Consider the following 19,128-nt stretch of genomic DNA (forward strand, 5'->3'; position numbering starts at 1 on the left):
AAAAAAAAAAAAAAAAAAAAAAAAACTCCCACCCTCATTGGGCTCACATTTCATTGTTTTTTGTTATTTCAAGTAATGCTGCAGACAAGGATATCCTTGTACAAATGTCATTTTTTGCATGTGGAAGTATATGTGTAGATAAATACTTAGAAATGGAATTACTAGGTCAAAGTGCACATGCATTTTTAAAAATTAATAGATTTTTTTAGTAGTTTGAGTTTATAGAAAAATTGGAAAGTAACAGGCATTCCCATATCCCCCCTTACTCCCCTTCCAACCAGTTCCCCCTATTATTGCTTTAGTTTGTTACATTTATTACAATTAGGGATCCAATATTGATACATTATTCTTATCTAAAGTCTGTGGTCTGCATTAGGGTTCACTCTTTTGTGTTATGCATTCTGTGGGTTTTGACAAATGTGTGGTGACATGTATCCATCATTACAGTACCATACAGAGTAGAATTAAAATCCCCTGTGCTCCACCTATTCCTTGCTTCTACCCCATAAAACTTTGGAATCTTCCTTCCACCCCATGAAGCCCTGGAAACCATTGATCTTACTGTTTTCATAATTTTACCTTTTCCAAAACGTCATATAATTGGATCAGACAGTACATAGCCTTTTTAGATTGGTTTCTTTCACTTAGCATGGATTTAAGGTTTCTCTATGTATTTTCATGCTCAATAATACATTTCTTTTTAGAGATGAATAATATCCTGCTGTCTGGGCGTACCACAGTTATCCATTACCTACTGAAGGACAAGTTTTGGCAATTATGACTGTAAACATTCATGTGCAGGTTTTTGTTGGATATAAGTTTTCAACTAATTGGGTAAATATCAAGGAGCATGATTTCTGAATAGTATGATAAGAGTATGTTTAGTTTTATAAGAAACTGCTAAACTGTCGTCCCAAGTGGCTGTACCACTTGCAATCCCTCCAGCAGTGAATGAGAGTTCTTCACATTCTTATCAGCATTTGGTGTTAGTATTTTGGATTTTGGCCATTCGTATAGGTGTGTAGTGGTATCTTATTTTTTAAAAATTTGCAATTCCCGGGCGCCTGGGTGGCTCAGTTGGTTGAGCGACTGCCTTCGGCTCAGGTCATGATCCTGGAGTCCTGGGATCGAGTCCCGCATCGGGCTCCCTGCTCGGCAGGGAGTCTGCTTCTCCCTCTGACCCTCCTCCCTCTCATGCTCTCTGTCTCTCATTCTCTCTGTCTCAAATAAATAAGTAAATAAAATCTTTAAAAAAAAAAATTGCAATTCCCTAATGACATGATGTTGAGCATCTTTTTATATGCTTATTTGCTATCTGTATATCTTGGTGAAGTATCTGTTCAGATCTTCTATTTTTAATTGCTTTTATTGATGAGTTTAAAGATCTTTGTGTATTTTGGATACCACTTCTTTATCAGTTAAGTGTTTTGCAGATATTTTCTCTCACTCTGTGGCTTGTGTTTTATTCTCTTTCGCAGATTAGAAGTTTAATTTTAATGAAAGCTTACCAGTTTTTTATCTCATGGATTGTGCTTTTGGTGTCATCACCAAACACAAAGTCACCTAGGGTTTCAAATGTGTTTTCTTCTAGGAGTTTTATAGGTTTGCATTTTATATTTATGTCTATGAGCCATTTTGAGGTTTTTTTATTTGGTTGGTGTTTTTTTAAAGAGTGTGTGCAAGAGAGCAGGTGTCGGGTGGGGGGAGAGAATCCTAAGCAGGCTTCTTGTTCAGCACAGTCTGACGAGGGGCTCGATTCCATGACCCTGAGATCATGACCTGAGCAGAAATCGGGAGTCAGATGCTTAACCAACTGAGCCACCCAGGTGCCCCATTGAGTTAACTTTTGAAAAAGATGTTAGGGCTGTGTCTAGATGCTTTTTTTTCTTTGTTGTTTTTGTTTTGCATGTGTATATCCCCTTATTCAGCACCATTTGTTGAAAAAGGCTATCCTTTTTCCATTGAATTGCCTTTGTTCCTTTGTCAAAGATCAGTTGATTTTATTTGTGTGGATCAATTTTGGGACTTTCTGTTCTGCTTATCTTTTTATGTGGTTTTTGAGTAATACCACACTGTCTTGATTAATTGTAACCTTATAGTGAAGCAATGAACAATTGGAATTTGAAATTAAAGGCACAATACTATTTATATTAGCACCCCTTCCCAACATACTTAGGTATAAATCTAACAAAGTATGTGCGAGATATTAGGAAAACTACAAAATTCTGATGAAAGAAATCAAAGAATACCTAAATGTATAAGGAGATGATATTCCATGTACATGGATAGGAAGATTCAATATTGTAAAGATGTCATTTTTCCGAACTTGGTTTATATATTTAGCATAATCCCAATTAAAATCTCAATAAGTTATTTTGTAGGTATCAACTGACTCTAAAGTCTTTATGGAAAGGTAAAATAACCAGAATAGCTACATAGTATTGAAGGAGAATAATGTCAGAAGACTGACACTACCTGACTTCAAAACTGTACTTACTATAAAACTATAGTAATCAGGACAGTGTGTTACTGGAGAAAGGATAGACAGATAAATCAATGGAACAAAATAGCTCAACAGGGTGGTTCCAATCCCAGTTCTCCTCCTTGCCTGCTATGATGTTTTAGGCAAATCACTTCAGTTTTCCTCATCTATAAATCACTGTAGGGTTTGTATAAAGATTAAATGAGATAATGCATATAAAGCATACAGCACATTGCCTGAGATATGGTAAGAGCTTGATACATTTTAGCTATTGTGCATTTTCTTTCTTTTTAAAAATATATTTTTTAAAGATTTTATTTATTTCAGAGAGAGCACACAAGCATGAGCAGGGAAAGGGGCAAAACAGACTGCTGAGCAGGGAGCCCGATGCAGTGCTCCATCCCAGGACCCTGGGATCATGACCTGAGCCAAAGGCAGATGCCCAACCAGCTGAGCCAGCGAGGCGCCCCACTGTTGTACATTTTCTAATTTGATCCTGATAAGATTCACAAGGAAGGGGCAGATCAGGTATTATTCCCATGTTATAGATCAGAAAATAGGAGTTTCAGGGCTACTAATACTTGACAGAGGTCAAGTGGTTAGGTAAATGGCAGAGCCACAACTATGACCTAGTCTAGAATTACTCCATATTACCTAGGATATTATCAGTATTATCTAGGTTAACAGGAAAGGTAATGTCCTCAAAAGAGGTTTTACAAATATATGAAAACAAAACTAAAAATCTATCTATCTATATATATATATATAGATAGGCTGCACTTTAATGTACTTTATCCAAAGTGAAAAAAAGAGTTGTTGTTAACCCAACTTTTAATTCCTGATAATAAATTCATCTTGGTCAAGATGCATTATCGTGGGGCGCCTGGGTGGTTCAGTGGTTAAGCGTCTGCCTTCGGCTCAGGTCATGATCCCAGAGTCCTGGGATCGAGCCCCGCATTGGGCTCCCTGCTCAGCGGGAAGCCTGTTTCTCCCTCTCCCACTCCCCCTACTTGTGTTCCCTCTCTCGCTTTCTCTCTGTCAAATAAATAAATAAAATCTTAAAAAAAAAAAGATGCAGTATCCTTTTGATACATTGCTAGATTCACTTAACATTTTGTTTAGGTCTTTTGCAGGTATATTCATGAATGGTATTGTCCTATGATTTCATTTATTTTCCTTTTTCATAATGTTTTTGTCAGGTTTTAGTATCAGAGTTTTTCTAGCATCATATGTTGAATTGGGGTATATTTACTTTTTTCCTATTCTGTGGGAGATTGTATAAGATCAGTGTTTTTTCCTTTATTTTTTATTATTACAATTTTTAAAGATTTTATTTATTTGAGAGAGTGAGCACAGAGAGAGTGAGCAGAGAGAGAGCACAAACGGTGGGGAGGGGTAGAGGGAGAAACAGACTCCCCACTGAGCAGGGAGCCTGATGTGGGACTCCATCCCAGGACCCTGGGATCATGATTTAAGCCAAAGGCAGACATTTAACTGACTGAGCTACCCAGGCGCCCAGTATTTTTTTCCTTTAATGTTTGCTATAATTTTATAGTGGAACCATATGGATCTGGAATCTTTAGTGTATGCATGGAAAATTTTTTTTTAATTTTATTTTTAAGTAATCTCTGTACCAAACATGGGGCTCAAACTCAGAACCCGAGCATGTACTCCTGACTGAGCCAGCCAGGTGCCCCCTGGAAATATTTTTGATTGTGGATTTCATTTTTTCAACAGCTATAGTTACAGGACTTTTCAGATATTTTAAATGTAAGTTCATTCAGATAATAGTTATTAACTGAATTTATTGCTTGAACTTCATGTAACAAAGCTACAAGATTTTGAGCTTTAAAATCTTAATGCTGGGAACAGCCTCCGCCAAGAGTCGCCTCAGTTTCCTGCTTCAACAGTGCTTGGACGGAACCCGGCGCTCGTCCCCCATCCCGGCCAGCGGCTCAGAGCCAGCCCTCCGCCATCTCCTCAGAGCGCCCTCGGACCGCCCCAAGGCCCCCGCAGCCGCCTCTTCTCAGCCGCCGCCATGTCGACCGCGTCCCCCTCGCACATGCGCCAGAACTACCACCAGGACTCGGAGGCCGCCATCAACCGCCAGATAACCTGGAGCTCTACGCCTCCGTCGTCTACCTGTCCATGTCTTACTACTTTGACCGCGATGATGTGGCTTTGAAGAACTTTGCCGGATATTTTCTTCACCAATCTCATGAGGAGAGGGAACATGCTGAGAAACTGATGAAGCTGCAGAACCAACGAGGTGGCTGAATCTTCCTTCAGGATATCGAGAAACCAGACCGTGATGATTGGGAGAACGGGCTGAATGCAATGGAGTGTGCATTACACTTGGAAAAGAGCGTGAATCAGTCACTACTGGAACTGCACAAACTGGCCACTGATAAAAATGACTCCCATTTGTGTGACTTCATTGAGACTCATTACCTGAATGAGCAGGTGAAATCCATCAAAGAATTGGGTGACCAGGTAACCAACCTGCGGAAGATGGGGGCTCCCGAATCTGGCATGGCAGAGTATCTCTTTGACAGGCACACCTTGGGAAACAGTGATAGTGAGAGCTAAGCCTTAGGCTGTCTTCCCATAGCCACAAGGATAGGATGACTTCCCTGGTCACCAAGGCAGTGCATGCATGTTGGGGTTACCTTTACCTTTTCTGTAAGTTGTACCAAAACATCTACTTAACTTTTCATTTGTACCATTCTTCAAATAAAGTAATTTGGTACCCCCCCAAAAAAATCTTAATGCTGGGGCCCCTGGGTGGCTCAGTCGTTAAGTGTCTGCCTTGGGCTCAGGTCATGATCCCAGGGTCCTGGGATCAAGCCCCACGTCGGGCTCCCCACTCAGCGGGAAGCCTGCTTCTCCTTCTCCCACTCCCCCTGCTTGTGTTTCCTCTCTCGCTATGTCTCTCTCTGTCAAATAAATAAATAAAATCTTAAAAAAAAAAATCTTAATGCTGGATGTCCCTTTTTTTAAAATGTCACAAAGTATACATAGCATTAAATTTACCATCTCAGCAATTTTTTAGTGTACAATTCAATAGTATTTAAGTACATTCACACTGTGTGCAACTAATCTCCAGAACTCTTTTCATCTTGCAAAATTGCAACTCTCCCCACTAAGCAGCAGTTCCCCATTATCCCTTTTCCCCAGCCCCTGGCAACCACCCTTGCACTTTTTCTCTCTGATTTTGACTACTATAGGTATTAATAAGTGGAATCATACAGTGTCTTTTTGTGATGTAACATAACATCTGTAAGGTTCATCTCTGTTAAAGAAGTATCAGAATTTCCTTCCTTTTTAAGACTAATGTTTCATTATATGTATATACCACATTTTGTTTATCCATTCCTCCATCAGTGGACACTAGGTTGCTTCCATCTTTTGGCTGTTGTGAATGATGGTGCTATGAGCAATGGTATATGGTTATCATTTCAACACTCTGCTTCAGATTCTTTTGGGTGTGTACACTGCAGTAGAATTGCTGGATCATATAGTAATTCTATTTTTAATGTTTTGAGGAACCACAATATTGTTTTCCATTTTATATTTCTACCAACAGAGGACTTTCCAAATTTTACATACTTTTGTGTGTCAGTAACCTGTATTTCTCTAGTAATTTGTTTCACCAAATTTATTGACATAGTGTTATGCCTTCAGTGTCTGTAGTGATAGCATGTTTTTCACTTATATTATTTTTCCTCCTCTTTTATTTTTTTTTAAAGATTTATTTATTTGAGAGAGGGAGAGAACGCACTCACATGAGAGGGGGAGAGGGGTGGGGCAGAGGGAGAGGAAGAAAATCTAAAGCAGACTCCCTGCTGAGTGTGGAGTCCTACATGGCTGGATCCCACAACCCTGATATCATGACGTGAGCCAAAATCAAGAGTCCTAGGTTTAACTGACTGAGCCACCCAGGCACCCATCCTTCTCTTTTAAAAATCAGTGTTGGGGCGCCTGGGTGGCTCAGTCATTAAGCGTCTGCCTTCAGCTCAGGTCATGATCCCAGAGTCCTGGAATCGAGCCCCGCATCGGGCTCCCTGCTCAGTGGGAACCCTGCTTCTCCCTCTCCTGCTCCCCCTGCTTGTGTTCCCTCTCTCGCTGTGTCTCTCTCTGTCAAATAAATAAATCTTTAAAAATAAATAAATAAATAAAAATAAAAATCAGTGTTGCCTGGAGTTTATCAATTTTATTTATCTTTTCAAATAATTTTCAAAATACCCAATTTGCACTTTGTTGATTTTTCTTATTGTATTGATCCTTTTATTATATCATATTGTATTTTGTTCATTTGTTCTTATCCTTATTATATTGTACTTTAAGTTTATGTTGTTGGGGCGCCTGGGTGGGCATTTGGTTAAGCATCCAACTCTTTTTTTTTTTTTTTTTTTTAGATTTTATTTATTTATTAGAGAATGAGTAAGCGGGGGGAGGAGCAGAGGGAGGACAAGCAGACTCCATGCTGAGTGCAGAGCCCGACTTGGAGCTCAATCTCATGGCCCTGAGATCATGACCTGAGCTGAAATGAAGAGTTGCAGGCCTGACCGACTGAGCCACCCATGGGTCCCTAAGTGTTCAACTCTTGGTTTCTGCTCCAGTCATGATCTCAGGGTTTTGGGATCAGCCCTGCATGGGGCTCTATGCTCAGCCTGGAGTCGGCTTGAGATTCTAGCTCCCTCTCCCTCAACCCCCTCCCCTCACACACACTTTCTCTCTAAAATAAATAAATATATCTTTTAAAAAAATAAATTTACATTGTTGTTGGTCTCACACTCTTTGGGTCTGGTTTGTGCTTGCTCATGCTCACCTGGGTTTATGTGATTGCTCTCCCTTCTTCCTACCCCTTCTGAAACAACTTTCCAGAGATACCCAGTTTTTTGTTTGTAAATCTATTTAAGTGAGGAGAGTAATTTGGGGAGAAAAATGTTGAAGTGTTAGAAATGCCATCTTTCAGCACTAGGCTTCAACCATTATCAGCTATACTTAAAATGCTAATATATTCTGGTTGACAAGATTATCAAATGCAGCTTATAACAGTGTTACTCTTTCTTTTTTTTTCCCTCTCCCTGGCAGGACCTGTTGGGGCCCAGCCCCTACTCATGGTGCCCAGAAGACCTGGCTATGGCACCATGGGCAAACCCATTAAATTGCTGGCTAACTGTTTTCAAGTTGAAATCCCAAAGATTGATGTCTACCTCTATGAGGTAGATATTAAACCAGACAAGTGTCCTAGGAGAGTGAACAGGTAAGAATTATGAAATCATGGAGATTATTTTGCTGTTAGTATTTGTCTTTGCTTTAGTAATTATGTTTATCTTTCATATTTAATAACAATGATAATATTTAACAGTTTGACCAGGAACAGGTGGTAATTTGTTTTGAAATTGATTGTACTTCAGTGGTTTGATGTTGGGAAAAATCTACAGCCTTGAAATTTTCTCATTATACCATGAGCTCACATATTTTCTCTGTGATAACAGAGAAGGTTCAAGTCTTTTTTTTATATGCTCTTGAAAGCAGGCTAAGCATCTTTTCCATTGCTATCAGGTAATATATCTGTGCTTTCTTTTTTCCTCCCATCTCCACCCCCCACCTTACTTATCCCTTTAAAATGATGGGATGGTAGCAGTAGTGGGTAGAGATAGTGGTTGTCATGTTTTATGCTTTCTGTTCTGATTCTCAACTCCTCTAACTTTCTCTTACATAGGAACAAGTATATATGATATATAAAGATTTATCAATCTGCTTTCAGTAAGCTGCTTCTCTCACCTTCCCCAAATAATGTATGTGTGTGTGTATATATGTGTATTATATACACATATGGTTGTGGTTTGGGTAATGGAATATAAAAGGAATTTATGATACAGTGTACACCATGAAGGAGGTTTTAAAAAACAAAGACTTACGGACAAAACATTTAGAAAACAGTGATATTCAGCTTAGCATTTGGTTTGTACTATTAAATACCTCAGCCTTTTCTTATTCAGTAAGTATTATTATTATTTAAGAGTCTTCATTTAAGATATAGGTGGTTCTTGCTGTTAAGAAAATCTTAATTTAGATAAGACACATAAGAAACATGAAGTGAATGGGCACTGTCACCTTGTGATAACATGTAATCATATTAATGTTATAATTAATGTGGACTGCAGAATTCTTTCTGAGGTCACCCCCTATGATAAAATTTAGCCCCCTGTGGCCTACAGAATGACATCCCAAATTTACTATAGCATTCTCTGCTTAGTTTGGGTCTTATCTATATCCTTTCCTATATTCTGCAGCTCTTATCTGGAATGCCTTCTCTGCCCATGTCTATCTGGCAAATTCTATTTTTCTATTATTTTTCAAGACATACCTTTTTTGGGGCACCTGGGTGGCTCAGTTGTTAAGCGTCTGCCTTCAGCTTGGGTCATGATCCCAGGGTCCTGGGATCGAGCCCCGCATCGGGCTCCCTGCTCAGCGGGAAGCCTGCTTCTCCCTCTCCCACTTCCCCTGCTTGTGTTCCCTCTCTTGCTGTGTCTCTCTCTGTCAAGTAAATGAATAAAATCTTAAAAAAAAAATTATTAGAGCGAGAGAGCACAAGCAGGGGGAGTGGCAGAAGGAGAGGGAGAAGCAGGCTCCCCTCTCAGCAGGGAGCCCAATGTGGGGCTTGATCTCAGGACTCTGGGATCATTACCTTAGCTGAAGGCAAACGCTTAACTGAATGAGCCACGCAGTTGTCCCCAAGACATACCTTTTTAACTCTGTAGTCAGAGGCAGTTCATTCTTCTGTGACCGTATAGTATTTGGTGTATACTCCTTTAATAGTATTTTTACTGTTCTTTGGTTACTTGTTGCTTCCCTCTTCTCCCAGTATAATATCTTCATGAAAAGGAATACTCTTGCTCATTATCTTTGTAGCCCTGATACTAGCTTGATGATTGGCACATAATACTCAGTAGAGTGAATGAAAGGTTTATAAAAGTAAAATAAAATGAGTATGATGGTAGGGAACAGGAAAGAGAACTGGACATTATAAAGAGCTGTCTGTGCCTAGATAGAGATTTTCAGTGCCCTACCCTTCTCTCCTGCGGTCTCTAGGCTAGTCTTGGTCTTAGACTCCTTCCTCTCTCTCGGCTGTCTTTCTGCTAGCCATCATCCACTTACGGGGACCTCTCTTCATGCTGCACTCTCAAATTCACTTTTTCTTCTTTCTCAAAATCGGGGTGTTAATATGTAAATTGAAGGATAATCCTGACCCTTCTGGGTTTTTTTCATAAGATTTTATGTATTTGAGAGAGAGAGAGTGAGAGCGAGTGCACACAAGCAAGGAGGGGAGGGGCAGAGGGAGAAGGGGACTCCTTGCTGAGCAGAGAGCCCAGCATGGGGCTCGATCCCGGGACCCTGGGATCATGATCTGAGCTGAAGGCAGACACTTAACTGACTGAGCCACCCAGGTGCCCCCTGACCCTTCTGTTTGATGTTTACATTTTTTAAAGGCATTTATTCGGGTGCCTGGGTATCTCAGTCATTTAAGCATCTGACTCTTGATATCAGCTCAGGTCTCAATCTCAGAGTCATGATTTCCAGCCCCACATTGGGCTCCATGTGGAGCCTACTTTAAAAAAAAAAAAGGTGGGGCGCCTGGGTGGCTCAGTTGGTTAAGCGACTGCTTTCGGCTCAGGTCATGATCCTGGAGTCCCGGGATCGAGTCCCGCATCGGGCTCCCTGCTCGGCGGGGAGTCTGCTTCTCCCTCTGACCCTCCCCCCTCTCATGCTCTCTCTATCTCATTCTCTCTCTCAAATAAATAAAATCTTTAAAAAAGAAAAAAAAAGGCATTTATTAATCTAAGTAAATCTCTTAATTGATAGAATGTCTAAGGCAGATATTTATCTTTTTTTGGTATTTCTTTTTTTTGTAAGGTTTTATTTATTAGCACAAGTGAGAGGAGGAACAGAGGGGTAGGGAGAGGGAGAGAAAAATAATCTCAAGCAGACTCTGCGCTGAGCATGGAACATGATGTGGGGCTTGATTTCATGATCTCTCACGACCCTGAGATCATGACGTGAGCTGGAACCAAGAGTCAGACGCTTAACTGACTGAGCCACCCAGGCACCCCTAAGGCAGATATTTCTGAACTGAATTCCTTACTACTGCCTTTCCCCCTTGCCCTGCCCAAAAGAATCACCCCTAATTTTAGCAGTATATAGTAAAGAATTGTTGCAGGTTTTTTATTAATTAGGAGAATTATATGATGCAAATGTTAGGAAAACAAAACTGCTTTAAAGACTCAGTCGTTAAGCATCTGCCTTCGGCTCAGGTCATGATCCCGGGGTCCTGGGATCGAGCCCCGCATCGGGCTCCTTGCTCAGCAGGAAGCTTGCTTCTCCCTCTCCCACTCCCCCTGCTTATGTTCCCTCTCTTGCTGTGTCTCTCTCTGTCAAGTAAATAAATAAAATCTTTAAAATAAAGACAAATGGGTTGGAATTGAGAGAATAATGGGAGATGGAGACTTGGGGCTTACATTGATGTCAGCGGAGGGTCTTTTAGTTTTTCAGAGGAGTTCTGAGGGACTAATACAGTGGCAGTAATATTAGCTAAGAAAGAACAAAAGTATTTATTAGATTTGTTCCTTCTATCTAACTTTTTGTTTTTGATAGGGGTAAGGGAGTTATTGTGTATTATGTAAGTATATATGAAATTGGGGCATCTGGGTGGCTTTGTCGGTAAAGCAGCCAACTCTTGATCTTGGGATCATGAGTTCACGTCCCGTGTTGGGTATGGAGCCTACTTTTTAAAAAAAATTAAATAGTATTAAGTTTCACATGTAGATGCTCAACATATTGGTTAAGTTTGAGAGAAAAATATATGTAATAAATTGGTGTGTACATTCTGGTTTTTAATTTATGATCCTGTTGACTTCCCTAATTATATTTTGTCTTCAGGTTGCTTTGTCTTGTTTGCCAGTAGGAGTAAAGGATCTGTAATTTAGATGTTTCCACATGGAAATTTTTTATCCTGTATCTTTTATCTGAGTTTTCATAGGACCTACAGGATTTCTTTGAGACTCTCAAAAGGACATAAATCATCTTTCTACTTTGTTAATAATATTGACTTGATTTTATGTCAACATCTGCAAAACTTATTCCCTTTATTCCTTCAAAAGACTAGCTTTTATCTTCACCTTTTGCAATACTACTACATAACTAGTCAGTTAAAATTGTTGCTGGGCTTTTGAAATTGGTTCAGTTCCTACACTTCAATGGCTAGAGTTTGAGAAGTTAGAAGGAACTAGATAGAAGTTGACAATTCCTATTCCGTATTAGCTAAACAGTTATGGGCTAAAATGCCCCAGTATTTAAATCAACATGTGGGAGGTTTTTCTTGTCCATATGCCACATGCTCAAATATTTGGCACCATGGCATTAATCATAATAATAGACTGATGGGTTGTAGCCAAACAAGTTTCCACTTTAGTCAGAGGAGTTTTTGGACAAAATACCCAGGAAATGCTTGTGAGTCATTTTGTGAGTCAACTTCTCTACTTTAGATTTTCTGTCTGTTGCTTGTTTTGTCCTTTCCTTACCCCTTTAGGGTATCTATGTGTAGTTCTTTTTTGCCAATAAGATTTTGATTGAAAATGATCATTTGGTAAGAGAACATGTTTGTTAAGCAGATTTTAAATGTTTCTAGTTTTTAAGAAGTGAATGATCTTAATAACTAAAAACCAGTATTTTTAGAACTACTATGACCTAGAATATAAATTCCATAACTTGAGATTTTATGCTAGTTTGTCCAACTGCTAAATATGTATGGGAATAAACCTGAAATAGATTGTTAGGTACTTATTCAAAATCATTAAGTAGTAACATAGATACATGGGAAAAGTTGTAGCATTATTTTATAACTGCAAGATCTATTTTAAACATGAATAAAGATTTGAAGGAATCTTGAAATAGTATTAGATTCTGTTTGAATTTTCTTGGTTCAGTTTTCTTTTATAAATGAAACAATTGTACTATTATGATTACTGTTACTATTGTAATTTGTGATAGAGTGCCAAATATTTGTGCATATTACAGTTGTCATGCAGTACTGATGATTGAATTTTATTTATTTATTTTTAAAGATTTTATTTGACAGAGAGAGACACAGTGAGAGAGGGAGCACAAGCAGGGGGAGTGGAAGTGGGAGAAGCAGGCTTCCCGCTGAGCAAGGAGCCCAATGTGGGGCTCGATCCCAGGACCCCGGGATCATGACCTGAGCTGAGGGCAGACGCTTAATGACTGAGCCACCCAGGTGCCCCTGATGATTGAATTTTATTTTATTTTATTTTATTTTTTTAAGATTTTATTTATTTGACAGAGAGAGACACAGCGAGAGCGGGAACACAAGCAGGGGGAGTGGGAGAGGGAGAAGCAGGCCTCCCGCCAAGCAGGGAACCTGATGTGGGGCTCGATCCCAGGACCCTGGGATCATGACCCGAGCCGAAGACAGACGCTTAACAACTGAGCCACCCAGGCGCCCCAGATGATTGAATTTTAGAAGGAAAAAATAAATCTATATTGAATCCATTTTGGCTTTTTTTTTTCAAGTTTTTTTTTTTTTTGACAGAGAGCACAAGTAGGCAGAGAGGCAGGCAGAGGGAGAGGGAGAAGCAGGCTCTCCACTGAGCAGGGAGCCCGACGTGGGGCTCGATGGGATCATGACCTGAGCCGAAGGCAGCCACTAAACCGACTGAGCCACCCAGGCGCCCCAGTCCATTTTGGCTTTTAAATGGAAATCTCAGATCAGAGTGTTGGAAACAACTCCCTTTCTGCTGTTATTAAGAATGTCATTGGCACAGTGTTGTAAATAGGTAATTTGCCAAGAAAGGGACATACTTTTTTAAAATAACTTCATTTATACGAAATTCACATACTATAAAATTCACTCATTTAAAGTGTACAATTCAGTGGTTTTTAATGTGTTCAAAGAGATGACGTACAACCCCAGTCACCACAATCAAAATTTAGAACATTTCATCCTCCGAAAAAGAAACCCCATTATGGGCTCCTGGGTGGGTCAGTCTGTTAAGCGGCTGCCTTTGGCTCCGGTCATGATCCCAAGGTTCTGGGATCGAGCCCTGCAGTGCCCTCCCTGCTCAGTGGGGAGTCTGCTTCTCCGTCTCCCTCTGCCCCTCCCCCCTCCTCGTGTGCTTGCTCTCTCTCAAATGAATAAATAAAATCTTTAAAAAAAAGAAGAAGAAGAAAGAAACCCCATTGCTCCTTACTAGTCACTCATCATTGCCTCCCCAGCCCCACCCCATAACCCCTGCCAGCCACTAATGTACTTTGTCTCTATAGATTTGCCTTTTCTGGGCATTTCATGTAAATGGAATCATATAATACTTGGCCATTTGTGTGAATGACCTCTTTCACTCCACGTGTTTTCAGGGTTCATCCATGTTGTAGCCTGTATCAGTACTTCCTTTTTATTACTGAATATTATTCTGTTGTATGGATATTTTATTGATTCATCAGTTGATGGACATGTGAGTCTTTTGCACTTTGGGGCTGTAATGAATAATGCTGTGTACATTTATGTATAAGGTCTTGTGTGGACATGTGTTTTTATTTCTTTTGGGTGTATCACTGAGAGTGGAATGATTTGGTAATTCTGTTTAAACTTTTGAGGAACTGCCAGACTCTCCAAATTGGCTGCATCATTTTACATTCCCACTAGCAGTATATGATGATTCAAGCATCTCCGTATCCTTATCTATCTTTTTTATTATAGCCATCCTAGGGGTTTTAGGTAGTATCTCATTGTTATTTTGATTTGCAGTTCCCTGATGGTTGATGTTGGGCATGTTTTCATGTACTTATTGGCCATTTGTATATCTTTGGAGAAATGTCTATTCAGGTCCTTTGCCCATTTTTAAGTTGGATAATTTGTCTTTTTGTTATTGAGTTATGGGAATTCTTTATAGGTATAGTTAAAAGTCCCTTATCAGATGTAATGATGTGCAAAAATGTTCTCCCTTTCTGCCTGTTGCCTTTCACTTTCTTGATGGTGTCTTTTGAAACATATTTTTTATTTTGAATAAGAACAGTTAATTTTTTATTTTGCCAGTTGTCCTTTTGGTGTCATACCTATAGAGGAGTATACTTCGGATTAAAGTGCTTTACAGAAGATAACCCAGAAAACACTGCTGGTGAAAATCACACAGTGTAGTTTTGAGTATTTAGCTATCTTAGTATATGTCAGCCAATAAGAAAGTTTTATTTTCCTTGTTAGTTAATGACTTGGAAGATAGGAAAGCTAACAGATGGTAATTATTTTAAATTTCAGAAATTCTTTTAAGTAGCATCTAAATAAATTACTCAGTACTAGTCTTCTAGCTAATATTTCTACAATTATTTGAAGTTCAAAGATACTTTTATAAATAAATATTTTCCTAAACATCAGGGGCTAATAGGTAGGGTTTGTTCCTAACATCTATCCATTTGTGTGGATTTAAATTATAGTAATAGCTGTATAGTATTGTTATGGATGTAGCATGATTTGCTTATTTTTAGTCTGCTCTACTTTTTTCTTAAATTGAGTTAAATCAATTTAAACCAGTTATCTTGATATACCACATGGTTGTACCAAGGTAGAATGCTGTTTGGTACTGGATTTAAAGAGTCTGTGGACCCTGACTGGAATTAAAATTTTAAATTCTGCAGTAGCTTTTAAAATTCAAATATCATTTTAGCATCTTCCCTATGTTTTCATTAACTATTTAACTTTTTGTGCCCCTTTTTTGTATCGGGTACAGTGCTAGGTTCTGGAGATAACAAGGTAAATAAGATCTGATCCCTGCTAGAGATTTCATAATCTGTATGTAGTGACAAGTTCTGTGAGATATGCGTTATGTGCTGTGATGAAAGAGCAATGATTCCTGCTTTTAGTTAGGAAGATGGGATATATGACGTGGTATCTGAACTAAATAGTAGAACAGAAGAAAGAATAATGTATATAGAGTGGACATAGCAGAATCATGACATGTTTGTAACAGAAATAGGCCAGTATGAATAGAGTAGCTTGAGTCTGCCAGGGGTAGGTAAGTTATGAAGGGTCTTTTTTTTAAAAAAAAAAAAATTATTTATTTATTTATTTGAGAGCAAGAGAGAATGGGGGTGGGGAGGGGAGAGGGAGAGAGAGAATCTCAAGCAGAGTCTCTGCTGAGCATGGAGCCAGACATGGGGCTGGATTTCACAACCCTGAGGTCATGACCTGAGCCAAAATCAAGAGTTGGACACTCAACCACCTGAGCCACCCAGGCACCCCCCAACAAAGGGTCTCAAATCCTTGCTAAGGCTTGTGAATTCAGAAATAGTGGAGAGCCATTGGAGGCTTTGAGCACATGAGGAACATCTGTACTTACAAGCATAACTGATGGCAGTGTAGCAAGTGAATTAGAAAAGAGAAAGACAAGGGGCACCTGGGTGGCTTAGTCGGTGAAGCGTCTGCCTTCGGCTCAGGTCATGATCCCAGGGTCCTGGTCTCGAGCCCCGCATCGGGCTCCCTGCTCAGTGGGGAGCCTGCTTCTCCCTCTCCCTCCGCCCCTCCCCCTGCTTGTGCACCCTCTCTCTCACTCACTCTCTCAAATGAATAAGTAAAATCTTTTAAATTAAAAAAAAAAGAAAAGAGAAAGACCGGAGTTCTGAAGAACATTGGGAAGGCTGTTTGCAGTAGTCTACATCAGTGGTCTTCAAATCTTTGATTACTCATCCCCATTAGTTAAAATATGTTTTACCATGGACTGAACAATAAATAGATAAATAAATGTATATGCACACATTTAAAGTTTTTAAATTTATAGAAATGTACCACTATTCTAACATATTATAACTATAGAAAAAGGCAGGAAACAATATTTTGAAATAAACTATTTAAAAATATATTTAATAATTTGAAATTTTCAGGTTCATGTACCAAAAACCTGATTGAATATATGCCACGCACTTGGACTGAAATAAGTTGCAACATGCTAAAAATGAATGAATGAGAGTTCCACTGTTGATTCTCTTTTTTTAATTGAAATATAGTTGACATACAATGTTATATTAGCTTTAAGTATACAACATAGTGATTTGATAGCTCTGTATGTTATGCTGTGCTCATCAAGACAAGTGTAGTTAACATCTGCTACCATACAATGTTGCTGCAGTACACTGTTAACTCTTATATGTTGCAGAAGTCCTATTATTCTCTTAGGGTTCCTGGTGCACCATATGTTACATCTGATCATCTGACATGGGCTAAGTGAAGACCTCAGTGTCAATCCATATTCATGAATGTTAATAAATCTTAATTTCTCATTATTAGATGAAAATTAAATATAAATACTTACTTTTTCCTCTCATACTCTAGCATATCCCATAGCATCTCTGATACGTACTTTTCTAGATTAGAGGTAGTGTTTTCTAAGACTTCACCACCAGCAGTGGCAGTGGGGATGAAGGAAGAGCTTTAGATGTGTAACATTTAGAAGAATGAATAATTTAGCTGTGGAGGGAAAGGGAAGAGAGAAGAATGGCTTCATCGTTCCTAGTTTGTGCAATAGTGATGGCTTTAAAAGAAATACAGATGGTGAAAGGACCAAGTTTTTTATTTTCTGTTTTGGATATTTGGAGGTTGAATTGTATAAGAAACATCAAAGTAGAGAGGTTCAGTAGATTATTGGAAATAAGTGCCTAGAGCTCAGGAAATAAGTCAATTTAGAGATTAAGATTTGAGATGTGTCAGCATATACTTGATAGTTAAAAGCTAGGGAAAGTGAGCAGAATCAAGATAAGAAGATTGAGAATGGATCTCTGGGGATACTGTTGTTTTCAGTTTTGCCAGTGAAGACACTTAGATTGGAAAAGTAGGAGAACCAAAGTATAAGCTGTTTCAGAGAAGGTAAAGAAAGGATCATGATTTTCAAGGATTGATCACAGTGGCAAATGCTAAAAGAAGCCGGGGTGTAAAAGCTGAAAAGAGACCATGTCTTTTAAGAAGTCAGTGGTGGCCTAAAGGAGAAGTGTTCTAGAACAGAGCTGTTAGTGTAAGCCAGATTGAGTTAAAAAATGATTTCTCAATCTAAAGTAATCTGTCAGTTATCTGTGAATACTAGAAATGTTTACTCCACTGGATTAGCAAGTGTAGTTATATAAAATTATGAAAGAATTCATACCAGTGTTAAGTGATTATGAAGGTAGTTTTTAATAGAATGCTCTGGTGTACTACAGATTTTATATTATAAACTACTAAAAATTTTATCTAAAGTATAACACCTTTCTTCTGTACTCTGTATCTTTTAAACTTTATCTTGATGCAAAAGTATTCATTGGCTACCTTCTCTGTTACTTATTGAAGAGTTATGAAGATAAATTCAAGGTTGGAAGGATACAAGGAGAGACTGCCAGCCGTTTTAGTTGTGTTTTATAAGCAGCCTCTGGGTGATTTTACCATCTTGTTATACCTTCACGGTCTTCCTTCTTTCTGTCTATACTATAGTGACAGATTAATTTATCGTAGCTATGAATACTAAACTAATGTGAATAGTCACTTTCAGGGGAAAATATTATTTCATGTCTTCTCGTATCAACTAAAATATTTCTCATTCTTCCTTTTGGGAGCAGAGAATAAGCGATAACTAGAAATAAGATGAAGGTGGGTCTCTATGAGCATATAGAACAATTAATGAAAATAATTTCTTCTTCTTTTTACATTAAAATTTCCCTCTCCTACCATTTTTCTGCTGCATGAGTCAGGTGGTAAAGTGGAACTTACTGAAACCAATATTAAATTTTACTTTACAGTCTGTGCACCAGAGCTTGATGGAGTCAAAAGACTTGGTACCAGAATGTAGGAAGTGGTGGTTGAGGTAAGAGTGGGAAAGGTAGGCTGTAGCCCTTTGTAAAACCTAATGTACTCAGGTTCCATTTTTGTAGTAATCGCCAGATATTCTTAAGGATTTTTAAATTCTATCCCAAGGTTCTACAAAAATGCATCATATTATACTCTGCAAGAATTCTTTCCTTCTCAGACCAAGGTCATTAGTCAAAGGAAGCCACTAAAGATTGCCTACAAGTTCTTATCCCCATTTACTCAGATTTTCTTTCCCAAATTGCTTTCCTAAATACTGCTTTAGAAGTTAAAATACTTTGCATATTTTGGTAATTGTAATTTAACTACAGTATACACTTAAATGTTGTGCTAAGGGGCACCTCGGTGGCTTAGTCGGTTAAGCGGCTGCCTTCAGCTCAGGTCGTGATCCCAGGGTCCTGGGATCATTGAGCCCCATGGCAGGCTCCCTGCTCAGTAGGAAGCCTGCTTCTCCCTCTCCCACTCCCCCTGCTTGTGTTCCCTCTCTCACTGTCTCTCTCTCTGTCAAATAAATAAATAAAATCTTTATTAAAAAAAGTGTTGTGCTAAAATTTCTACATTTGAACAAAAGATCAAAGGATTCTCCCCCATTGTTATAATAAAAAACAACTGCACCTAAGACAAAGACAGTTCCACAACTGTGACATAGAAAATTCAGTTCACAGTTTATGTTAATTACCAGAATTTAGTCTCTGTATTAATTTACTTTGATACTAATACATTGTGGTGTATCTGTTGTTTG

At 38.8% G+C, this 19,128-nt stretch overlaps 1 protein-coding gene and 1 pseudogene across 1 annotated transcript in view; both read left to right on the plus strand.

The window, feature by feature from the left end:
• The window catches only part of LOC110574889 (protein argonaute-3), a 124,099-nt gene that overhangs the window by 20,162 nt on the left and 84,809 nt on the right, over window positions 1-19,128 (plus strand). Inside the window, exon 2 of the mRNA XM_021683695.2 lies at window positions 7,580-7,751. Coding sequence (XP_021539370.1) covers window positions 7,580-7,751 — 172 coding nt within the window. The remainder of the gene's footprint in view (window positions 1-7,579; window positions 7,752-19,128) is intronic.
• LOC110574890 lies at window positions 4,468-5,071 on the plus strand (annotated as a pseudogene).

This window comes from Neomonachus schauinslandi, chromosome 4 (assembly GCF_002201575.2).
Source record: "Neomonachus schauinslandi chromosome 4, ASM220157v2, whole genome shotgun sequence".
Lineage (NCBI taxonomy): Eukaryota > Metazoa > Chordata > Mammalia > Carnivora > Phocidae > Neomonachus > Neomonachus schauinslandi.